The sequence below is a fragment of the Sus scrofa genome, chromosome 14 (genome assembly GCF_000003025.6).
Source record: "Sus scrofa isolate TJ Tabasco breed Duroc chromosome 14, Sscrofa11.1, whole genome shotgun sequence".
In the NCBI taxonomy this organism is placed as follows: domain Eukaryota; kingdom Metazoa; phylum Chordata; class Mammalia; order Artiodactyla; family Suidae; genus Sus; species Sus scrofa.
Genome location: NC_010456.5, coordinates 15,537,018 through 15,563,521, shown reverse-complemented (window position 1 = coordinate 15,563,521; position 26,504 = coordinate 15,537,018). Strand labels below are relative to the sequence as shown.

The window sequence follows — 26,504 nt, the reverse complement described above, 5'->3', positions numbered from 1 at the left end:
GATTTTCTACTCTTTTGAATGAGGTCATCCAATAGGATAATTCTTATTTATTCTAGGACTTCAGCATCTGCCCTTCTGGATTCTCATGTACATAACTGCTGTACATAACCCATTCCTTAACTATCACAAAGCCCAAGATGATAGAATCACCAACTCTTAAGATATCAGTTCTAATCAATCCTTTTTTGTGAGTCAAAATTAAATCTGCTTTCATATTTCCAGTGTCTCTATGACCTGCGAGATGGAAAGGCTTCGTATACATTTAAGTGTGTAATTAAGCTCATGATTGAAAATTTATTTCCTCCCTGAGATCATGGTAAAATGAATGCCTTTTTAAAAACATTTCTTAAGAAAAAGTATAGTCATCCCAGAACTTTCTTCCCTCTTTTTTTTTTTAAAATATGTCTCCATTCTGCTTTTTTAAAAAATGTATTGCCTTCTTAATTTTATACTTCCTGCACTCAAACCTCCATGCTCTCCCAATTCTGTTTTAATCTCTGTTTCCAAATGCCTTTATGCTATGCCTCACAGAAACTGTAGCTACCTGAAATGGAACACTTTGTGCTCGTCTTTCTGGTTAACAATTTACGGAATGGATGAGTTTTCATTTCTGTATAATTCATGAAGAAAATCAATGACTAAGCCAGCAATTTCTTTTTTTTTTTTCAGGGACTCAATAAAAACGTTTAATTACACTTGAAAGACTTCGTACAGTGCAACAGTGAATGTTCGCTGTTAATATTCACAAGAGTCCACTGTATCAAATGTTAATTGCATCTGTATTTTTATTCCCCTGTGTCCTCCAATCCTCCCATCAGGTTTCCGGTCTTGAGCCAGAAATTTCTTTTACAAATTGACTATGGTATTTCAACTATTACTCAGAGCCCTTTGGACATTTATACGTATATAAATAAGCACTTAATCTTATAAGTAGATTTACAATTTTGACTTGGACAATATTTTATAAAACACTAGTTGATATGGATCATTTTGAAAATGCAATTATGTGTTAATAAAAGTAAACCTTATTTTGAAAGCCAACCATTAAATCTTAGCAGGGCAGAGTGAGCATCGTTAAATATCAAGTTCTTCCGATATTAAGTAACATTTTTAATGATAAAATGTTCTACCACCAACTTTTATTTATTGACATTTGAATTGAATAAGAGCATGTAATTCATAGTAAGGGGTAAAGAAGCCATGGGAACAGATTTATAATTTACTTGGCGTGGCAGGGAGAGAGCATCAAATACAGAAGAAGTTAATATAATTTTATTACATTAACATATATCATTGTAATGAAATGTTACAAGAACAGTGAAGTTTGTTGGACGCTAGACAGGATTAGTTAATTTAGGTAGTAGAAGATTCTTTCTTAGAAGTCATTCAGGAAAAGAAAATAATTTTCTATTGCTATTCTGCAAAATGGATGAAAAGGGTTTCCAGGAGTTCCCGTTGTGGTGCAGTGGTTAACGAATCCGACTAGGAACCATGAGGTTGCAGGTTCGATCCCTACCCTTGCTCAGTGGGTTAACGATCCGGCGTAGCTGTGAGCTGTGGTGTAGGTCGCAGACGCGGCTCAGATCCCGCGTTGCTGTGGCTCTGGCGTAGGCCGGCGTCTACAGCTCTGATTAAACCTCTAGCTGGGAACCTCCATATGCCGCGGGAGCGGCCCAAGAAATGGCAAAAAGACAAAAAAAAAAAAAAAAAAAAAGGGCTTCCTATGTTTTATTTTAGTACATCTTTTGAAAAGAAATATTGGGTCTTTTACAAACCCCATAGAGGAAACAGTTTATTTTAATTCTGGCCGTTCATAATGGAATAAAATATTAAATAAATATATTAGATAAGCTTTTCTTCTTATTGACCTATGGCTATTCAGAAGCCAGAAGAAACACACACATGCAAATAATAAATACTACATTTGGCCCAGGATGTAAGACTTTGGGCATTTTCCTACCATACTTGTAGGAGTATAATTGCTACAAATTTTTCTGAGGGTAAATCTGGCATTGCATATCCGTGCAGACAGCTATCAATGCAACAATTCCAGTTTTAAGAATTTATAGTGAGAAAATAATACAAAATGTACATAAAGCTTTACATGTCTGCATATGTGTGTATACACACACACATATATTCATGTATATAACACTCATTACATAAGTGTACATCATTGTGTTAGTCCTAACACTGATTAAGTAGATTATTATGACACATTTATACAATGGCGTATTGTGCTGCTATTTAAAGCTACCTTGCAATTCCTGTCATGGCCCAGTGGTTAACAAATCCGACTAGGAACCATGAGATTGCAGGTTTGATCCCTGGCCTTGCTCAGTGGGTTAAGGATCTGGCGTCGCCCTGAGCTGTGGTGTAGGTTGCAGACGCGGCTCAGATCCTGTGCTGCTGTGGCTCTGGCATAGGCTGGTGTCTACAGCTCTGATTGGACCCCTAGCCTGGGAACCTCCATATGCCGTGGGAGCGGCCCTAAAAAAGACAAAAATAAATAAATAAAAATAAAAAAATAAAGCTACCTTATGAGTTCAACTTATATACATGTCTGATGTATTTCTAAATGTTTAAAAATATATAGATAATAAATTCTGGAGTACATAAGAGTATTATTGATGTTTAAATAATTGCTGGTCATAACACAAACTGCAAACAAATGATCATCGGTTAGTAGAGTTTTTTCCTTCACCTATTTCTCTGTTTTATAAGTTTTTTCTGCATTGGTTCTATATGACTTGAAAAAACTGGTAATAAATACAGACCTTTCTCAATTTATGAATGTGCTCAGAACACTTCTATGAGCCCACAGCTGGGCAAAATCATGTAATACAAAGCCTCTTTTACAATAAAGTGTTGACTATCTCATGTAATTTACTGAATACTGTCCTGATAGTGGAAAATGGAATGGCCATCTGGGAATGGAGGGCTGTGAGCATATCTGTTGTTTACCCTCCTAATCACATGGCTGACAGGTGCCACTGCTGCAGTGACCCCGCACAGGAAAGTGGATCAGACCATACATTGCTGGCCCAGGAAAAGATCAAAATTCAAAATTCGAAATGTGGTTTCTACTGAATGCCTATCACTTTCACACCATATAAAAGTAAAAAAAAACATCGTAAGTTAAATGACGGTGAAACAGGGACTGAGTATAAATACTACTGAAAAAAGATCTGGCAAAAATAGATAATACATATATTAGTGCAAATATGTGTATAAGCCCATTTAGTGCACTCACCTTTGGTAGGGAAGCTCGTGATCCTGAACTCTGTGTGGTCATAGTCAGCACCGTGGTTATTCCCAAAGCCACCCTGGCAGGAGCAGCATCCATATTGATCCAGAATGAAACCCAGGATAGAATAACGATCAGGAGACTAGGAATGTACATCTGAATCAAATAGTATCCCATTTGTCGTTCAAGATGGAATCGAACTTCTATACAAGTAAACTTTCCTAGTTGGTTGCAAAATAAATGCAGCAATTGGTAAAAAGAGGTCTTTGTTATTGCATCAAATGTTACAATATTGTTTTCATCATAATTTTGCCCTGAACATTTCTGTTATAATGAAATCGGATCCTAAATCACACAAGCAAATTGGTTTCTGAAAAAAATTTTTCTCATTTTTCTGTTAGCATCTAGAAGCAACGTAATATTAAGAGTGTACTGGTTCAGAAAATAATATATAACCTTCTTACTTCACATTTGATTAGCACCTCATACTTGTCAAAGTACTCAAAGGTCTACTATTTCACTGGATTCCTGTCTGCTTTTGCCATTTCTATTAACCACTGTACCTTGAAGTTCTAGCAGGGATAATTAGGCAAACAATTAAATAAAAGCCATTTAGATGGAAAAGAAAGTAGCAAAACAACCTCTGTAGGAAGAAGCCATTACCTTGTATTTAGAAAATCCTAAAGAATTCACTAAAAATCTACTTGAGCTGAAGAGTTCAGCAAGGTTACAGAATACATTAGCAGTATAAAAAAATCAATTGTGCTTCTACGCACTAGCAATGAATAACCCAAAAATTAAATTGAGAGAACAATTCCATTCATAATAGAACCAAATCAAATATGTAGACATAAATTTAACAAAAACATGTAAAACTTCTACACTTAAAATACAAACCATACCTGAACAAAATTAAAGAAGATCGAAATAAATAGACAGTCATTTTAAAGTCATCAATCAAAAGACTAAATATGGTTAAGATTGCAATACTTCCCATATTGATCTACAAGTTTATTGCAGTCTCTATCAAAATCCCAACTGGTTTTCATGCAGAAATTGACAGGCTGATCTTAAAATTAGTATGAAAGTGCAAGGGACCTAAAATAGCCAAAATAGCCTTGAGGGAAAAGAAGAACAAATTTGATGAACACACACTTCCCAATTTCAAGACTTGCTACAAATCTACAATAATCACAAAGTGCAGTACTGTCATTAAGTAAAGATTTACATATCGATGGAATAGAATTTAAAGTCAAGAACTGACCATTTATGGTCAATCGGTTTTAAGACTAAGACTATTCCATAGGGAAAGAATGGGCTCTTCAACAAGTGGTACAGGGAGAACTTTGCTTTGTGGAGTTTTCTGTAATTTTTTTTCTAAATATTTTCAATCCTCAGTTGGTTGAATCTTTGGATGTGGAGCCAAAGGATATGGAGGACTGACTGTACAGTGAAAGGTCAGGTTACAGTGTTGGAAAATGTTGAGTCCAAGAGGAATCACAGTTACTGTAGGAAGATGACAGGAGCTGATGCTAGTGGGAGGCTAGGCGCTCACCACGTTAGTTGGAGCGATGCCTCAATTCTAGGCAGTTTAAGGGCATCTGTAGGGGTAGGTCAGGCAGTTAGAATAGACCATGCCAGCTAAGAGAAATGGACAGATAACATGAATGTACAAGTCTTTCTTTCAATCCTTGATGTTGATAACCATATCTGATATCTCTCCTCAAAAGTAAAAGGCTATGGTGTCAGTGTGAGCAGTAGGTGTTTAGTTACAATGTCTTGAAATGTGTGAAATTGTGGCCAAAAGAAAAATTTAGGTAACGGAAGCCTTTACAAAAAAAATCAATCTCTTTCATTTGGTTAGCAAAAACACTGTTTATAGCTCAAGGAGGGTGAAAAAAGTACATTCTATTGCTCACACAGAAATTAAAGAAGCATTTCTTGAAACATCATTACTATTAACTATGGGCTTTTCACAAAAAAAAGAAATTATTTAAATATAACTGAACACCAAGAATTTCTTCAGTTCTATACAAACCCATTATATAACAATAGGCAGCAAGTGAAAGCTTCTGTAAGTTTCAAAGGCATCCATTCTCTGCTCCATGACCATAAAAACACTGAGCTATATAAGTTGTTAAGATAATTAACTGAGCACCAGAATTAAGAAACATCAGAATATCATAAAACCTCAAGTCGTGTGACGAAGAATACACAAGCCCTACCTGTGTTATAATGTTTAGTGCAGTATCGTAAATCTTTCTCTTCTTTCAACAGAAACTGGGGCAGAGTGAGTCCTTCTGCCACTTGCACAGGTGCCTCATCTTGCCATTCAAAAATGAGGTCGTTCATTGTGTACCCAACTGGCAAAACATAATAAAAACATTTGTGGCATAAAAGGTCATTCAAAGAAGTGAAATTTTTAAAAGATCACTTACACAGTCCACATAAAATGGCAAGACTAAACAGTGCCTCTTTTTCTTTTTTGGCTACCCCATGGCATATGGATTTCCTGTGCCAGGGATCAATGCTGGAGCCCTTCACCCACTGTGCCGGGCTGGGGATCAAACCTGTATCCAAGGTTGCTCCAGAGATGCTGCTGATCCTGTTGCGCCACAGCAGGAACTGCCAAACCATGTCATTTTAACTCTATTGATTGAGGGAGTTCCCACTGTGGCTCAGTGGGTTAAGAACCCAACATAGTACCCGTGAGGATGCAGGCTTAATCCCTGGTCTTGCTCAGTGGATTAAGGATCCAGCGTTGCCACAAGCTTCAGGGCAGGTCTCAGATGCAGTTCAGATCCAGCATTGCTGTGGCATAGGCATGCAGCAGCAGCATGGATTCGACCCCTAGCCGGGGAACCTCCATATGCTGCTGATGAGGCCATAAAAATAAGTAAATAAATAAATAAATAAACTTAAAAAACCTCTAGTGATTGAACTACGCCTTGCACAATTCCAGTCTACTGAAGTCTATTCATATGTAATATTTATCAAATAATGTAAGAAAATGATAGATGCAAACTATTGCCTTTGGAATGGATAAGCAATGAGATCCTGCTGTATAGCACTGGGAACTATATCTAGTCACTTATGATGGAGCATGATGGAGGATAATGTGAAAAAGAATGTGTGTGTGTGTGTGTGTGTGTGTGTGTGTGTGTGTGTGTGTGTGTGTGTGTGAGACTGGGTCACTTTTGCTGTATAGTAGAAAATTGACAGAACACTATAAATCAACTATAATGAAAAAAAATAAAAATCATTTTAAAAAAAGAAAATGCAGGAGTTCCCATTGTGGCTCAGTGGTTAATGAATCCAACTAGGAACCATGAGGTTGCAGGTTCGATCCCTGGCCTTGCTCAGTGGGTTAAGGATCCAGTGTTGCCATGAGCTGTGGTGTAGGTCACAGACGCGGCTCGGATCCCATGTTGCTGTGGCTGTGATATAGACCGCCGGCTACAGCTCCGATTATACCCCTAGCCTGGGAACCTTCATATGCTGTGGGTGTGGCCCTAGAAAAGACAAAAAAAGAAAAAAGAAAATGCAGTAGGCTAATAATACATAAGATATGGCATGTAGCCACCTTAAAGGACATGCATATACATTCTTTTCTGGGAAAGAGCAGCTACTATATTAACTCAACAATTTATTTTGGTTCCACCAGTTAGACCTCCCCTCACATTTTCTCAAATTATTCAGGACACTTTCAACAAAACCTGAAATTGAAACTGGTTAGGAAATGACTTCAACTATAATATCCATGGAAGGAACAAGATCTTGCTCTAATCATTAACTATTTTAGTTTATAGCACCTGCTTTTATGTCCCAAGTCCCAAGATGGGCAAAAGGATATTTTAGATAGAAATGTCTGCTATTCAGAGAATATCAGAGTACAAAGAAAACCCATGTGGAATTCTCTGTGGAGGAATAAACTCATAACATCAGAGAGTTCAGAACTGAATTAACTAATGTATTTAAGAATAAGCTAGCATCTTTCGGTAAATTAAAACGTCATCTATCTCTCAAGGATCTTATCTAATAAAAGCAGGATTTTATCTTTTTCTTCCCTCTGAGTGAGAAGCTGTTGAAATGCATACTCGAAGGCTAGTACAGAGAGGGAATCGAAGTGCAGGGACCCTATAGGAGAAGACTGTTGTCAGAATTCACAACACCCTGGAGGTAGGAACAGAGGACGCACAGTCTGGCCCCAGAGCTGATTCAAGGGGTCGGTAAAGGAAGCAGAAGCTCCGAAGCTCTGGGTGCATGAAGCAGCAAACCAGGCAAACTGTCCCAAACAATTCTCTGGAAGATAAGACTGCAGGGAAGAGACTGTGCAAATGATTAGCAACAGCAGATGTGGAGCAGGTTAGGCTGGACACAATGAAGTGTGTGGAAGGGAACTGATTTCCCCTGCCCCTCCCACAATACCTAGAAAAGAATGTTCTGGAAAGAGTTGAATTTGATCTAGCTGTGGGGGAGGTGACTGGAGCCAGACCCCTAATTCCCACCCCCACCTGACCCTTGGGCTCACCTCACAGCACCCACTCCACTGGCAGGGGGGAGGGTGGTGGCAAGGGCATCTGTGGTTACAGGGTCTCCTTCGACCTTTTGGGATTCTGCCATCCACGTTTTAGCAGTAGCACCGCCAGTGTGATGGCTTGTTATGGAGCAAATGCTCTTTGGTAGAGGTTGTCAAGTTTCTTCAGGCTAAAGACACACCTGAGTTCTGGTTCCAGAACAGAGAAGGGAACCTGCAGGTCTGTCCTCTAGACCACTGGCCTTAGAACACATGTTTGACATGCTTCCACTGGGACATATTTCACTTAATATTGTATTAACACTTTGGTGGCTGATAATAGAAGGCTTTTACTCTTATTTGTAAGTCTTGTGATATATCCATTGTAAATACCATTTTGCCTCGAGAGAAGAGAGATGCATATTTCTCAAGGATCAAAAGATAGTAAAGGAGGCATTGATTCTTATTTACTCCCAGGTAAGACAGGTACCCTAGACTTCCATACATGCAACCCCTAAAGACAAAATATGTGAGCTATTTCCCAGTTTAGACAGCTACATGGAAAAAAGAACTGAAACCCTGTTTTGTTTTTAGAGTCTAAATTTTTCCTAGGGTCTTCGGTGGAAAGAAAGTAGCTCTTGAAATGCCCTCAAAACCAAGCCTCAGTTAGTCTTGGACGCAATTTACAGGCCACATTACTCAGCTTGCTCTTGTATGACATTGTCATTCACACGAAGATTTAGTCCTGGGCATTTCCTAATCAAACTATGCTACTTCCTGAAGGTGCATAAAATATGTAAGTTTGAAACCAGAAGGAAAATAGTAAGGTGCTAAGTTTAGGTGGTAATGCCTTTATTCTAAGTAACTTACCGGATGTTCAAGGAAAACAACTAAATGCTAATTTTGCCTCAATAAGCCTTCAAACATAACTTTAAAAAATCAATACTCTTCTACACAGTTCACAGTGTTTTAGCATCCTCATGCTTTTGGTTGGCAGAACTTTATACAATTCTGAGAACTGTCAAGGTGAACAGACTGGCTAATGAGATTAAGCTCTGTGTTGAATCTCTTTATACCATAACGAGTTTCACCACAAAGAATATTTTATGGAGGAAACAGAGACATTAACCCTGCCTTCAGCTAACAATCTCATATGGTAGCTGCAGGGAAATGTGCACACCAATGGCTCGATGCAACACAAATTTGTTTATTCAACAAGTATTTATTGAGCACTGACTGTATGTAAGGCATCCTATTGGGCTTCAGGGTGAGAGGTGTTATCAGAGAGAAAATAAATAGTTTAGGGAAAGTGCTAAGTGTTTTCAGAAGAGGATCTATGATTCTATTGCAGCCTCATGTGAGTTGGACTTTGAAAAAAGGCAAGTCCTGCATAGCAAGAATGTGAGAGAAAATGAGGCACTCAAGCAAAGGAAGTAGTATAATTAGCTGAAAGAAACTGCAAACTCCCAAGGTTTATAACAGGAATAGCAATAGCTTCATTTGTCTAGAGCCAGTTTGCATGAAGAAGCATATGGAATGAAAACATAAATTAATGTAAGATTATGTAAAATTTAAGCTCCAGGTTGAAAAGTTTTCTTTGTTGTTGTCGTTTTTTAATTTCCTGTGGGCAATGATAAACAATTGAAATCTTTTGAGCAAGCGAGTGACGTGACAAAAATTGTACTTTAGAAACATTACTCTAGAAGGCTCCTTTCATGGGATTCACAAAGTCCAAACTGCTTTCGTATTCATAAAACATTATTTGCCTTTTTCACTGTGTTGACGTTTGCCCAGATGGTGAAAAAACAATAAGTAAAACTCCTAGTGCTTTAGTGTAATTAAAAGTAGTGGCACCAAACTGTGCTGGTGGTTACTGTATTCTTACTACCATAACTTGCAGTACAAACAATGCCATTTTTATTTAAGAACAAACCTTGATGAAACAGTAATAATTACAATCTTATTAAATTTTGACCCTTATATAAATATCCTTTTAATATCCTGTGTATCAAAATGGGAAGTATAGACAAAGCACTTTAGTCGCATACTGTAATACGATGGTTCTTTGAAGGAAAAGCACTGATAGGATTGAGTTGTGAATAAGCTAGCTGGGTTTTTTGAAAATATCCTTTTTACTTTAAAAAATATAAATGGCAAACTGTGGTTATTATTATTAGGTATGCCCCATTTTTTTTTGAAAAGAAAGGAAGTGTGTGAACCTCTTAGGTTGAGGGAAATATCTCACAGTATTTATTGTCAATGATAGACTTTGAGCTTTCAATTCAACATTAGAATTTTGGAAAAACTGTTTTTCCAAATACTTAAAGATTTTTTGATGAGCTCAATGTTGATATTAACAAATGTGACCTTTCGATATTCTATAATGTCATGTGTCAATGTTTGGAATATCTGAATAACTCATAAGCTAATGTTTTCCAAATGACCAAAGCATGATGTTAAAAATCATGCATAGGTAAAAGATCCATTCAACATTCAAGACAAACAAACAGATTTTAATCTACAAGAGAGTTCGTTGAAAAGTGTACAGCAAAGTAATTCAGTTACATACATATTTTTTCCAGGTTATTTTGCTGTGCTTAACTGTACACCTTAACGTAAAATTGTAAATCAACTACACTTCAATTTAAAAAAAAGAAGAGTTCATTGTATGGTTTCCAATTTCACACTGCAACTAACCTTTAGGAAATTACCACCTTCAGAAAAGAAGGGTTTTTTTTTTGTTTCACATTGCAGAATTTCTTTCTTTTTAAAGGCTGAACAGTATCCCATTATATGTATATACCACATTTTCTTTATCCATTCATCTGTCAGTGGACATATAGGTTGTTTCTATATCTTGGCTATTGAGAACAGAGCTACAACAAACACAGCAATGGTAATATTTCTTCAAGATCCTCACTTCGAATCTTGTGATAAACAGAAATAAGATCACTGGATCACACAGTAGTCTTATTTTTAATTTTTGCAACATCACGGATGAAGCTTGAAATGTGCTAAATGAAATAATCCAGTCATAGAAAGACAAATACTGGTTGATTTCACTTATATCATGTATCTTAATCAAATTCATAGAATCAAAGAATGGAATGTTGATTACCAGGGGCTGAAGGATAGGGAAATGAGAATTACTATAATCAACGAGCATAAAGTTTTAGTCAAACAAGATAAATGAGTTCTAGAGATCTGCTGTATAACCTTCTACTTACAGCCAACAATATTGTATTGTACACTTAAAAATCTGTTAAGAAGGTAGCTCTCATGCTAAGTGTTCTTAACACAATAAAATAAATTGAATTTTAAAAAGTTAATTTGCATTCTTGAAAAGGTAAAGAAAAAACTCATTCTTTGTCAATGGCTCTTCAGGAATAAAGTCAGAGGTAATATTTCAGTAGATCATTTTGTTAAAATTGGAAATTTTATATATATATATATACACACACACACACACATATATACATATATATGAGGTTAAAGAACTTTTCAAAGTCTCAGGTCTAAGTCCCTGACAAATAGCTATGCCACAGTCTTTGCTTACATCTCAAGTCAGTAGAGTAGCCATCTCTGACCATCTTATAAAATACTTTTCCTCCAATAAGTTTACATTAGCCTTTTCCTGAATATTTTTCCCATTGAAATTACTTAACTTTACCAGATGCAGTATATAGCCACCAAGTTTTAATTTTATTTACTATTTAGCCTCCTAGAGTTTAAACTTTATGAAAGTAGAGATTATTCTTTTTTAATCACTGGCATATTTTTCCAGTACCTAAAATAAAAATATCCTGGTATCATGTACCAGGAGCTTGAATATTTCAATTAGATGAGATTGGGCGCATTCACGGTGGTATGGTGGTATGGCCGTAGACTGAATATTTCAATTAGAAATAGATAAAGGGAAAGGAAGAAGAAGATTGTGTGTGTGTATGGGGGTGGGGGGTGGAGGGGAGTGTATCTGATTAGTTTATTTGGGGTATATCGAGTTTAAGAAGCTAGCAGGAGATGCAGGTGTTTCTAACAAGTTTGAACATTGACTCATATGTGAAAATTGTTGAAATCATGGGTCTATACATTGAAAGTGAACTCAGGATTGAAGACATAAGTTTGAGAGTCACGGAGTTACCATCGTGGTTCAGTGGTTAATGAACCTGTGTAGTGTCCATGAGGACTCAGGTTCGATCCCTGGCCTTGCTCAGTGGGTTAAGGATCCAGTGTGGCCATGAGCTGTGGTGTAGGTCGCAGATGTAGCTCGGATCCTGGGTCGCTGTGGCTGTGGGGTAGGCCAGCAGCTACAGCTCCAATTGGACCCCAAGGCCTGGGAACCTCCATATGCTGTGGGTGCGGCACTAAACAGACAAAAAAGTCAAAAACCAAAGAGAAAGGTGATGACAGAAAAGTAATAAACTAAGTAGGAAGTTCAATAAGGCATATTTCAGCTAAATGTATGTAAGTTAGAATTGTTCTAAAAGAATTTGACAGTGGAATTGATAAGGTAGCAAGTTTCCCTCAAGCCAAGGCTGGGGAATGATCTGTTAGGAATGTTATGAAACCCTTAATCTTGGTGTTGGTTAAAATAGATGAAACTCCAAAGCCTTATCCAGCCCTCTGATTTGATGATAGAATTGAATATACCCTTACCCATCTATCTAATTGAAATACACTATAAAACAAAGAATAGGAAACGATTAGGCGCATAAACAGAAAGACTGATCAAAGGAATCAAAGATAAAGTTTAGAGATAGGGAGTTCCCTTCATGGCTCAGTGGTTTACAAACCCCACTAGGATCCATGAGGATGCTGTTCGCTCCCTGGCCTCACCCAGTGGGTTAAGGATCCAGCATTGCCATGAGCTGTGGTGTAGGCTGCAAATGCTGCTCAGATCCTGAGTTGGCTGTGGCTGTAGCTCTGATTCAACCCCTAGCCTGGGAACTTCCATAGGCCTCAGGTGTGGCCTTAAAAAAGCGGGGGAAAAAAAAAAGGTTATAGAGAGATTGAAGTACCTTGAGCATTAAAAAGTTGTGCTAACTGCATGTAGCACTGTAATGGAGTGGGAGGGGGTGAGTAGAACATCAGATGGACCACAGCAATGTGAATATCGGTGGTGCTGGGAAATAAGAGGTAGGTGTCATCTTAAAAGATGAAGAAAAGGTTTCTGGAGATTGAACTTCTTTTTTTTTTTTTTTAATTTTAAAAAAAATTTTTTTTTTTTTGTCTTTTTTTTTTTTAGGGCCGCACGCACAGCATATAGAGGTTTCCAGGCTAGGTATTCATCCTTGGTATTCATTTCACAAAACACGTTGATGATGAATGTGCAACCTGAACAAAGTAGTGTTTATATTTAACATTAACAAAAGGGGCAAGAGGGGTGGCACTGTCCACATAAAAGCCACAAGACAAAAATGAAAACATTTCAGCATCTATTTCAAAAGATATGGCCCTTTAAGAAAACTGCCCAAAGATGATCATTTGATAAATGCATTTGCAGGAGGAGCATTTACATGTCATTCTATGAAAAATGAGTTTTAATTTAGATCAAAGGGTTATGTTCTGAATTAATTTGACTTTTTCGATTTCAAGTTTTCTTGGAAAAGTGCATAACAGGAAATTTGCAAGCAATTAAACGATGTCAGGTTTGTTTCAGTGTCTTTCCTGCTTCAAAGAGAAAATTGGTTAAATTAATTTTAAATAGGTTTGATTTTTAAATCTAATTCTATAATCAAGGTAAGACTTTTGGAATTATATTTATTGAGGATGACATACATGATGTTGTAAATTCTATTGTAAAGTCTCTCCTAAATTAATTTTAAAAGTTCAACATTGAAAATAAATGTCACTTGTTTATGACGGATCTGAATAAAATATATTTTGGAACTCATCACTGTGGTAAAAATTAGGTTCTTACTAAATTAAAAAATCCATGGAAGTACAGTATTCTTAAGATTAGTAATGAAGCATATATGATTTTACATCCAAAAATTTTGTTCCATTTCATTATCTGAAAAGAAACTGTAGTTGTTAAATTTTACATTTTTATATGAACACAGAGTAACCAACCTATAATTCTGCATGTGACAAAGCCAATGCTAAATTAAAAATTATAGTTCATCATGGCATAACATGCTTTCTCTACTTACTGATTGTCACCAGTTATTACTTTTTTTAATTTGAACATGTGAAGAAGTACTTTACAAATAACTTGTATATTCCACAATTGTATTGCACTTTCAGTCAACAGGTTCTCTAAATTTTGGATGCATTTGTTCAAAATCAGCTGGAAATAGCTAATCAAATTATTTTATGAATGGAGCACTTAAATGTTAGATTCTGAAGCTTTTTATCAAATAGGAATTATAAATGTGACGTTTCTAAAAGGAACACATTGAGATTAATCCCCACAATATAAAGGGGGAAATAGTAAGGTCTCAAATGATGTACAGTATTTTTTTTTATTTAATAACTGTGCTTTGGAATATTTTAATTTTTAAGAAGAATATATTGATGGACTGCTGGTTTTTAATTAGATGACTTGAATTGAAATTCAATGGAATTCAGAAGACAAATTTTCCAGCATGTGAGTCAGTTGAAGAATTTTAAAAGATTCCTAAATAAAAGCAACTGATTCGAATGTTTTGTCCTATAAAAACATTTTTTTTTGATAAAAGATTTTCTCATTTAAGGCAAAGATAATATCTGTAAAAATATATGGGCTGAGGAGTTCCCGTCGTGGTACAGTGGTTAACGAATATGACTAGGAACCACAAGGTTGCAGGTTCGACCCCTGGCCTTGCTCAGTGGGTTAGGGATCCGGTGTTGCCATGAGCTGTGGTGTAGGTCGCAGACGCGGCTCAGATCCTGCGTTGCTGTGGCTCTGGCATAGGCTCCTAGCCTGGGAACCTCCATATGCCGTGGGAGCAGCCCAAGAAATGGCAAAAAAGACCCCCCCAAAAAATTAATAAATAAAATACACAGGAAAAAAATATATGGGCTGAAAGAATTACCTATTTCAGTACAAAGAAAAGTAAAAACAAGCTCTGAAATTATCAAGTATTTCTGTTATCTCTACTCTCCAAAGATTATTTTCTCAATAAAATCATCAGAGTCTATACAGCAGGGTGAACTAGAGGTGTCAACAATTTCAAATTTAGTACCAAAATTGCAGCGTTAAAGATGATTCCAAATTATTTGATTTGCTTTAACACACCTGGATATATTTCTTCAGGAAGGATTAGATTTTTAAAAATGAGTTAAGAACTATACTCATCCACTAATATAAAAAAACATGTCCATTAATAAATATATATTACAAAGAAGTAATAATTTAAGTATCTGTGGTGTTCTTCATTTACTTTCATAAGTGTCCCTATTTTGATGATGAATTATGTAGTCTCCCTGACAACAGGCAGAAGCTTAAATACCCTCATAGCAATGAGGAGAAATGAGTAGAAGGCTGCTTGGATCTATGTTGTTTTGCTGGTCCTAACTCCCCTCCACTTTAGGATGTCTGGTCATTTGTCTAGGTGCTGTACCATCACATCTGGCTAAGTCTGAGGCAGGTAAAATACACCATCTGTTTTCAGTGCTATGAAAAACACATAACGTTAAAATATCGAGAACATGTATAAAATAACACATACACATAAAAATGAAATGATAATCCCATATAAAAATCAGAAAAGGCTTAAACAGGCAAAACACAGAAGAAATAGTAATGATTGCAAAGTATACAGAGAAAAAAGAATGCTCAACCTAAGGGAGATAGAAGTACAATGAGGAACAATGCCACATCGATCAGATTAGAAAAAAACTTTAAATGTGAAGTAAAACGGCAAAGTTAATATGTTTGATACAAAATATTACTTTTTAATTTTCTGTATTTTCAGGCTTAAAATGTCTTTTATATATACACATACATGTAGATACACATATACTTACACATACATACACATACTTATATGTGTGAATATACAGAACATATACATACAATAATACATATTCGTAATCACACACACACATACACGAGTCACACACGCACAAACACACATACACACAAGTAAAGGAAAATGGGTCATGAGACAAACTCAAAAAGGGTTAACATGAGGGAGGAAGGTAGTGAGCTGAGGATAAAGCATGGCGCTGTTTGTTTTTCTACTGTTCAAATTTTCTGGTACAAACTTGCTGACTTTGCAGACATCATTCAAATGCATTCCATTATCATTAAAAAAAAATTGTTACTTTCAATCATTTAAAAAATAGGTTAAAAGACTATAAAAGGAAAAAAAAAAAAGAGTCATTGTTTAATACTTTACTCCATGAGGAATATATAAAAGTCATGTAACTGAGCAGGACCCTCTGGGGCCTTCCCCCATATCCTCTGCTTCCTCTCTAGAGAATACTGAGAGAACAGTATCTGAGGCACATTTCCTGAGCTGTTTCATTAATGTGAAAATCCCCCCACACTCCCGACCAAATGGAACTTGTGAACTACTTGATGACCTTGAGAACAAAGTCCCCAGGCCTCCTAGAGCTTAAGGACTGATCAAGTTAACCCTTGTGACACCACCCTGTTACCTCCCCATCAGCCAATCAGAGAACTGTGCATGAGCTGATCACTTATCTTGCCTCACCTGGCTTTTTAAAATGCTTTACAATTTCTGTGTAGGGAGTTTGGGTTTTGGGGGAGGTCACAAACCATCTCTCTCTTTGCCTGACCCAGCAATAAACTTTTCTCTGCTCCAAACTCCAACATTTCAGTTCAACCTCACTGTGCATGGGGCACAGGAACTCACACTAACAGTAATACTTATTCAAAGAGAATGTGGGCTGAGCATACACTGAAGTTCAAAATGAATTTTGAGATTTATTAATAAATTATAGGTTCACATTTAACTTTAAAAGTGACCGGGAATCATATTTGGCCCAGCTTTCTCAACTCAGAGAGAGAGAGACTGAGATTCTGGGTTCAATCCAGCTTGCAAATCTTGTGTTTTTAAGGAACAGCTGGAGTTTAAAAAACAAAAGGAAGAAAACCTCACACTTGGCGGAGCTGGCTGTCTAAGGCCAGGAGAGACATTACTCCAGTACACTTTATTGACCTGACAAGGAACAACTGCCATGTCAAAATGGATTTAACTACAACGTTGTAATTTATAATTTGTGCACTTAATTTGAATAATCTTTCCATAAACCAGGTTGTTATATGTGGTTTCACCTAGGTTCTTAGAGCTGCTGAATTATTTTCTTAGTAATTACACTTTCTCTAAAACTCTCTGGTATAACTAACTTACAACTGTTACTCTACCAGTGCTTTGGTTACACTTCTCTTTGAAGACCTAAACAGTTAATCATACATCATCAACATAACCTTCCTTTCTCTCTCTCTCTTAGGATAATGGTGGAAGTAAAATCTCTGACTCCTAATTGGTCTTCTTAAATGATAATCAAGCTGGTAACTTTTGTTCATGTTTTTCGAAACTTCACAGAATTAGCATGAATTGAACAGACAATGTTTTAAAGTTACGAGAAATCTCAACTAAAATCAGATAAGGGACCCAATGTGGAGCCCATGTTAATGAGGAAAAGGTATAGAATTGGATGGATTTCCACCCCGGGAGAGGTATAGGAGGGCTCTGCCTGGCTCCCCCTTTGGAATAAGTTCCAGTTTGTGAAAAAACATTCTATGCCTACCTATCAGAATGCTGGAGGTTCAGAGCTACTCAAGTTTATTTCATAGACCCAAAATATTCATACAGATTCTGTGAGCCAACACCAGTTTGCTAATACCTAAAGGTTGTGTAATGTTTTGACTAGAGACTAGGAAGGCACTATATTACTCTTTTGATTGATCCAAAGGATATTTAATCATTTACAAGAATCAAAACCTAGGTTAATTCTAGAGAAGGAAGTCCTACATGATATTAGCAAGAAAACCTGCTTCAGATTCTTATTTCTAGAAGCATTTGAAGAATGCCATTATAAAATAGCACAAATTTTAACATATCTGGATAAATACTAGAGAATAAAATGATAAGTTTTTCAGTTCAATTTCTCTTCAAGGTGAAACATAAAAATTTCTATCACTACAATACATTTACAATACAGTCATTGAAGTACTTAGGAGACTACAATTAGTTCTACAGTAATGAACAGATTTCCAGCACCGAAACTCACATTTAATACAGAGAGCAATAAAAAGGGATGACGGAAATCCAGATGTTACAATAAATTGTTTATTACTTTACAATGTTCCATATAAATAAACCACATTGTTCCTCTGAGATCTCATATCATTTATATATTTTTTTGATTAATAAGTATCTTTTTACTTATTATTAATGCTTTAGGAGTTCTCTTGTGGCACAGTGGGTTAAGGATCCAGCGTTGCCACTGCAGCAGCTGGGGTCGCTGCTGTGGTGCATGTTTGATCCCTGGCCTGGGAACTTCCTCATGTCCTGGGTGTAGCCAAAACAAACAAAACTTTAAACAAAGAAGAATACTGCCAAATGAGGTAAAAGATAGCTTATGTTTCATAGGAAACAAAAGCCTATATGTGAAAGGATTTCAATCCAAAATGGAACTGAAGGATATGAAACAGAGAAGCTCACAAAGCTTAAGAACTAAGACACTGATTTCCCGTAAATGCTTGACTGACAGACAGGGAGACCTAGCTCCTGACCCATGAACATCTACCAAGAATGTCTCTTCATCCCCAAGCAATGAACTTCCTGCTTAGACTCTGGCTGGACTTCTCCCTCTTTCTACTCCTTGCCCGTAAATAGAGTCCACCCTAAACCCTCAGCAGATGTGCCTGTGGCTTGTTATAGCATGCATTTCCTGAATTGCATTTCCTCTGCTATTCCCGAATAAATACAATTTCTGGTCATTTGAGCTTGCCTCTGTTGACTTCTTCATTTCGGTTGACACTTATACTATCAACTGTACTTCAGATGGAAGTGACATTTGTACAGAAAAGTATCTGAATAAGAGAAAGTGAACAACTTCATAGTATTCTGTTTTACTCCAAATAAATGACATAGTGAAATCAGCATTGACTCAGATAAAGTAGATTTATAGGAACCTTAACATATTGTTGTGAGAACTGATGCAATAACAAAATTTCATCTAAGTCAGTGTGTTTCCAAATGGCATGTCCTTTCGATGGACCTAGCAAGAAATGTTGAAGTTGAGGGCTTTACTATTTGAAGTTGTACATATCTTAAATTGCTCATCACAAATGAACCAGAAGCTTAAAGTGCTACTCAATTGGTATTATCTCTCTATATTATTTTAGACAATTAATGTTTGTTAAATATTTAACAAAATTATTTGTTAAATCACTCAATTTTATGGTCATCCATGCTACCAGGATATTGTTGTGTTTTAAGTCACAACTTGCTAACCAAATGCTGATAATATCAGGTAAAAGTGAAAAACTAACTCTAGGGACAGAGTTTTTACACCCAAAGGATATATCCTGGCTATCTTCTTTTTTTTCTTTCTTTTTTTTTTCTTTTTTTTTTTTTTTTTTTTTTTTTTGTTGCTTTTTACGGCCATAACTGCAGCATATGGAAGTTCCCTGTCTAATCGGAGCTACAGCTCCCGGCCTACACTGCAGCCACAGCAACACCAGACCCGAGCCACATCTGTGACCTACACCACAGTTCACTGCAACGCCAGATCCTTAACCCACTGAGCAAGGCCAGGGATCGAACCCACGTCCTCATGGATGCTAGTCGGGTTTGCTAACCACTGAGCCACGACGGGAACTCCCTATCCTGGCTATCTTCTAATGGAGATGACAGAAACAGAGACCATTACTAGGTTGGGAATGAAGGTTTGATCACAAATGAGAATGTTAGCTACATCCAGAAGAATTTTTAGCAGGATCTGTGTTCAGACTCCTCACAGATACATTCCATCAGTTCCAAAACAGCAATGTTGGAAAAATGTATGAGACTACTGTTAACTTAGGGGAAAAAAGTCCTTATCCCTAGTTAAATATTGTAATTTCTATTGATGGCATATTTGTATCATATTAATATATATTAAAACATTGCAGACAATCTTCACATTTATGAATTTATGATAATCATAATTATTACTATTTTTTTTATGGCTGCACCCATGGCATATGGAAGTTCCCAGGCCAAGAACTGACTCTGAGCCACAGTTGTGACCTATACCACAGCTGTAGCAACAGTGTAGCTTTAACTCACTGTGCCAGGCTAGGGGTCAAACCCATGCCTCTGCAGCAACCCAAGCCACTGCAGCTGGATTCTTAACCCACTGTGCCACAGTGAGAACTCTGAATTATTATAAAGATTATTTTAAATCTATAGTTCTCTAGCAGGCCTGGGGAATTGAAAACTGTATGAATCCTCCTTGTTCCTGACAAGTGGTAACAATTTGACAGTGAGGTTTTTTATTTTGCTTCTTGTTTTTCAGATGTGCCTCTGGACTTTCCACTCTGACGCAGAAGGCAGAGAAATCAACAAAATTGCTAGGAACCAGTGAATACAGGTGGGGTATGTTGTGAAGAAACACAAGTACTTGGGACTTCAGAGATCCCAGAAATTTGACTACGCATTCTATAAATGCCTTGGGAACTTTAAAATCTCCTGGAATGTGAGCAGGATACTTTGGACACAAGCAAGAATCCATTCACACTGATCTACGACCAGAGCTGCCCTGGAGGAAAAAAGTATAGATTTTGTTTTACACGATCATTGCCATCACCACTCACAGGACCTGGGTTTTGACCTCAGTACTGTATTAAAATACTTTGATGTCCATCTCACCAATTTATCAGTGTGAACTCTTTAATCACACTGTGTTCCTTTATTTTCTCTAAACTTTTATTATATTTTTTCTTTCTTTTATATTTTCATTATCTTATTTTTTTCTCTTTCTTTTAGTTTTATTATTATTAAAGTATAGTTGATTTACAGAGTTCTGTTGTACAACAAAATGACCCAACCGCACACATTTTCTTGTTTTTTAGTAGGGCTTGTTTTCTTCTTGATTTTCACTACAGATAATTCATGAAATTATTTTTGTTTACTTGTTTGGCTTTTTTCCTCCATCCTTTTTGAAGACATGCCATGGTTTCTAGATGCTATTGTTTTAATGTTAGATGTTAGATTTATGGTCTTTTTTTTTTTTTTTTTTTTTTTTTGAGCCACACCCATAGCATATGGAAGTTCCCAGGCTAGGGGTCAAACGAGAACTGCAGCTGCTGGCCTACACCACAGCCATGGCAACACCAGATCCCAGCCACATCTGTGACCTACACCACAGCTCATGGCAATGCCAGATCCTTAACCCACTAAGCGAGGCCAGTGATCAAACCCGAGTCCTCATGAATACAAGTCAGGTTCATTACCATTAAGCCACGATGGGAACTCCAGATTTATGGTCTAGTACATTAAAAGGAATTTATGGAATTCTGGAGTTGAGGGAACTTTTGCTGTCACATAAGGCAGCTCACTTACTCTGCAAAAGAGAGAACGGAGTCTCTAAATAGATCTACATAGCTTATATAGTTTCTTAATAAAACACGTGAAGTTATAAAACACATTTTCCTGAATTTGTTCTCTACACAGGGAGCAGCAGTGCAGTGCACAGTTTAAGGAAGTATTAAGATCGGTTACTGGGCATCCTCTGGGGAAAGGGCTATCTAAGTTTTGAAAGAGTACAATCTGGAAAGATATTTTGCAGTAGGTGGCAACTATTTGGGTTGGAAGAACAGGGGTTACTTGCGGAAATAAGGAAGAAATAAAAATGTGACAACTCTGAGCAGGAAATAGCAAATGGAAGGATTCCAGAAAAGTGACATAATGCTTTAAATTACAGATGATCTTGGGTATTCTAAAAGGACTACTGGAACTCACACCCACTGGGATGGGTACAATAAAAAAATGTAAATAATAACAAGTGTTGGTGAGGAAGTGGAGAAAATGACACCTTTGTGCATTGTTGGTAAGAATGTAAAATGGTACAACCACTATTGAGAATGGGATGGCAGTTCCTCAAAAAAAATTAAAAAGAGAATTACTGTATGATCCAGAAATTCCACTTCTGGATATATAGCCAAGAGAATCAAAGTAGGGTCTTGAAGAGATATTTGTACTCCCATGTGCACAGCAGCACTATTTGCAATGGCCGAATTGTCCATCAGTGGATGAATGTATTGTATGTTTACCACATGCAAAATGTGGCTTACAATGGGATTTTGTTCAGGCTTAAAAAGGAAGGAAATTCTCGTGCATGCTACAACATGGATGAAGCTTGAGGGTATTACCCTAAGTGAAATAATGCCAGTTACAAAAAGACAAATATCGTATGATTCACTTATGTGAGGTATCTAGATCAGTCAAATCCACAGAAACAGAAAACAGAATGGTGGTTCCCAGGGGCTGCAAGGAGGGGGAAATATGGAGTTGTTTAACAGATAGAGTATGCCTTACAAGGTAAGAAAGTTTTGGAGATTGGTTGTACAACAATGTGAATATACTTAACACTACTGAACTGCACATTTAAAAATGGTTCAGAGAATAAATTTTATGTATGCATATTTTACCACAATTTGTAAAAAAACTACTGAAAGTCTATGGGAAGAGCAGAATGAGGAAAGCAGAAGACCTTAGTAGTATCACGGCATGAGTTGAACATAGAGCCTGGGAAAATAGGTAAGTTGGCCTCAAGGTGTTTTCCCAGTTGCTTTGAGTAAAGAAGGCACTTGTTCCACATTCTTCCTCTTTAAAGAATACATGGTTTAAATATGATCACAGTTAGCCACATTAGCTGCTCTATGTAAGACATGTGCACATGATTGACCATAGTTGAGAGAAAGAGAACAGTACCTTAATTTTCACCATGATTTCTAGGGATAATAAATTATGAACAAGAAAGACAATTTCCCTATCTTTCGAGGAGCTTGGATGTAGTGGGTGGGGGTAGGGTACACAATAAAAATCTGAACAGAAAAAATTTTAAAGTATTTAGTGGTAAGTATTATTACGGAAATAAAATCAGATGGGAAGCAACTGGGGAACAGCCAGATGAGAAAAAGTGGTCAGAAGTGGCCTGAAGAATTGCAAAGCTATCAACAGATTAAAGCTGAGGATAGACACAAACTTATTAATGGGTTAACTCTGTATGTTAAAGATTAAGAACCAGACTGTAACACCAAATCCACACAATTCTAGATTAATTATGATTTAGTCTGGAGCAGATTAAGTTAGGAAGCCATGGTCAGTAGAAGCCCACAATAGGGTCATGAAAGAAAAGCCATGCTTGTTAATATCATGCCATGGTCTTATTACCAAGTATGCTGGAATTTATGTTTTTTAATTTTTTTCTTTTTACGGTTACACCTGTGGCATATAGAATTTCCCAGGCTAGGAGGCAAGTTGGAGTTACAGTTGCAAGCCTATGCTGCAGCCACACCACCACCAGATCTGAGCCTCATCTGCAACCCACACCACAGCTTGCAGCAACCCACTGAGGAAGGCAAGGAATCAAACCGCATCCTCACGGCAACTAAGTTGGGTTCTTAACATGCTAAGCCATAATGGGAACTCTAGTATGCTGGGATTTTAAGGTACATGATACATACTGTTTTCATAAAGATATTGGATGAATTCTAAAGTTATGAATCAGAATTTCAAAATACCATTAATGGTAATATGCTTAAGTGATTTATAACTGATTTAAAGAGCAATTGTTAATTTTTTTTTTTCAGTCATACTCAATCCAAAGGAATACCTCTAGTGCATTGTTGAGAATTTTCTCAGACCTGCCCTTTGGGGATTGTATAATGGTATGTTGTTCAATTCTCTGGATGATTAACTAGGAAAGCTACAGATCATCTGTTAGAATTATAGACTGACTCTAATAAGATGACGTTTAACTGGGGCAAAGGTAAACTTGTATTAGTCAAGTGAACCAATTGGGTAGATATGGAATGGGGTGCATAGAACTTAGTTGGGGTACCTAGCTAACAAGATAGAGTCTGAATCAAGAGTGTTTTGTAGCTGCCTGCGATCTTAGATTGCAAGTCACAGAATGGTTGGTATTGTCTGCACGAGGGCTTCCCCTATTCTGAAGGTCTTGGTTTAGGCCAGTTTCAATACAAGGGAAACATCCAGGGGAGAAAAAATGGGCAGAAGAGGGAACTCTAAGTCTTTTCATCTAAGAAAGCAAGTGAAATTATTGGGGATGATTGACTGTAGAGCTAACTTAAGAATACCATTGTCACAATTTATAGATATTTTGGAATGGTCAGATATATTTTAAAATGACTGATGCTTGGTATAAGTTTGTAGGCCATTAATTGACAGGAATTTGCTTTGCCCAGTTCATAACTGTGTGACTTTGGGAAAGTCACTTAACCTTTGTAAGCCTTAACTTGATGTTATTTAAAACAGAAATAAGCCCTATCTCATTAAGTGGTGGTTAGGATTAAATCAGATAAATATAAGTAATGAATATAAAACTATTGTGACATCATCTTTTTGTAAGACTCATAATGACATTGTGATTTTATTATACTGTTATGCATTTAGAATATCTGATAATAAGCAAAAAGTCAACCTACAAATATGTTGATAGATTGGGAGAGAATGGTCATAGTGTTAAATAGGATGGTGTATTTAATGTTTAAGTGGGGACTGATTTTCTAAGTAACTAGTTAGTTCATTACTGAATATTTGTGTCTTGGGAAAGTTGCTTTCTAACCAACATTATAACTACAGAGGCTTAAGTAATAAACATTCAAAATCAGAAGCATTTGTATCTCTGACTAGCTAGGCAAAGACATAGTATTATTTTTGAATAACATCCACACTTTTTTTAAATTATGAAAGGGCTTCAATAACAGTGGAGATTATTAGGAAATAATTGTAAAAAATCGTTGCCTAACTCTACCTTTTGCCTTAACTAATCTTAGCATAAATTCCAGAGTAACCAGTCTGAGTCATAATAGATGTGCTTTTGAAATGAATCTGGAAAATTAAATAGCAAACACCTCCCATCTGTTTTTAGATATTTCTATTCAAAAACCCCACTAAAACATATTTCAAAAGTTTCTTAAAATTTTAGTGAGAATTTTTGTTCAAGTTAACTCTTAAAAATATCTTTAACTGTAAATTTAGGGAATTAGGCCATTCTTTGTGGGAAAAATAATCCTTTATTCAATGAATTTTTTCCTTATATTTTCTTTTCCAACTTGAATAATTCAAATTTCTTTAACTTTTCCCAATTGGTGATGTTTTCCTCTTTTGTTACCTGCATTTCTCTTTAGATATGAAATACAGAACTAAACTCTTTAATGGATATAATGATAGTTTATGTGTCCTGTGTCATCACTGTCCTTTAATAAACAGCAAAACTTTATTATGATCTTAAGAAATTACTATACAATATTCTTCCAAGACTAAAATTATTGTCCATTTATTTTTTTCTCCTGGGGAAAAAATTTTGCCCACTTAGAAAGTTTCTTTATGGCAGAAATGAAAGGCTGCAAATTAAATCTTTAGTTTTTCCTTACTCTTATTTCTGCACATTGATTTGCACTATAAATTCCTCAGGGGTGTAGTGTTAAGTCATAACATAATTGTGTTTCCTCCCCTCATAGATTAGCAATTTATGAAGAAGACAGACAGGATTTACTTATAAATAAAACTGTGATGTCAATAAAAATTTGTTTTTTTGAAAAGATAGCCATATATTTATTTATTTATTTATTTATTTGTTTGTTTCTTTAGGGCCATACCGCGGCATATGGAGGTTCCCAGGCTAGGGATCTAATCAGAGCTGTAGCTTCTGGCCTACACCACAGCCACAGCAACTCAGGATCCAAGCCCCGCCTGTGACCTACACCCAGCTCATGGCAACTCTGGATCCTTAACCCACTGAGTGAGGTCAGGGATAGAATCCAAGTCTTCATGGATACTAGCCAGGGTCATTAACTGCTGAGCCATGATGGGAACTCTGATAGCCTTATATTTTACTTCATAAGTCAATTTAAAAAAGATAATGTGAGACTGCAGAGATCTGTTTCATTGTTGACTGTTTTAGGTGAGTTCTCCTGTTGGTTTGACTGGGGGTGGTTTCTCAGCTTCTTCATCTTGCTTGTTGTTTTCTTTTTCCTGAGGGAGTTGTACTCTCCGTGACCAGGCAGTGTATATATACACAATGGAATACTACTCAGCCATAAAAAAGAAGGACATAATGCCATTTGCAGCAACATGGATGGAACTAGAGAATCTCATACTGAGTGAAATGAGCCAGAAAGACAAAGACAAATACCATATGATATGACTTATAACTGGAATCTAATATCCAGCACAAATGAACATCTCCTCAGAAAAGAAAATCATGGACTTGGAGAAGAGACTTGGGGCTGCCTGATGGGAGGGGGAGGGAGTGGGAGGGATCGGGAGCTTGGGGTTATCAGACACAACTTAGAATAGATTTACAAGGAGATCCTGCTGAGTAGCATTGAGAACTTTGTCTAGATACTCATGTTGCAACAGAACAAAGGGTGGGGAAAAAAATGTAATTGTAATGTATACATGTAAGGATAACTTGATCCCCTTGCTGTACAGTGGGAAAAAAAAAGATAATGTGGAGTTCCCCTCATGGCTCAGTGGGAAACAAATCTGACTAGCATACAGGAGGACTCAGATTTGATCCCTGGCCTTGCTCAGTGGGTTGGGGATCCAG

The 26,504-nt window shown here is 36.7% G+C and overlaps 1 protein-coding gene and 1 long non-coding RNA gene across 14 annotated transcripts in view; one reads left to right on the top strand and one right to left on the bottom strand.

Annotated features, from left to right (window-relative positions):
- The window catches only part of LOC110256873, a 50,829-nt gene extending 25,298 nt beyond the window's left edge, over nt 1–25,531 (top strand). The window contains exons 2-3 of the long non-coding RNA XR_002338939.1: nt 20,223–20,297; nt 23,521–25,531. This is a non-coding gene — a long non-coding RNA (uncharacterized LOC110256873). The remainder of the gene's footprint in view (nt 1–20,222; nt 20,298–23,520) is intronic.
- The window catches only part of GLRA3 (glycine receptor alpha 3), a 483,419-nt gene that overhangs the window by 39,988 nt on the left and 416,927 nt on the right, over nt 1–26,504 (bottom strand). For all 13 annotated transcript variants that reach the window (XM_021074184.1, XM_021074189.1, XM_021074190.1 and 10 more), the window contains 2 exons: nt 5,473–5,610; nt 3,254–3,468 (listed from right to left, as the gene is read on the bottom strand). In XM_021074184.1, coding sequence (XP_020929843.1) covers nt 3,254–3,468; nt 5,473–5,610 — 353 coding nt within the window. The remainder of the gene's footprint in view (nt 1–3,253; nt 3,469–5,472; nt 5,611–26,504) is intronic.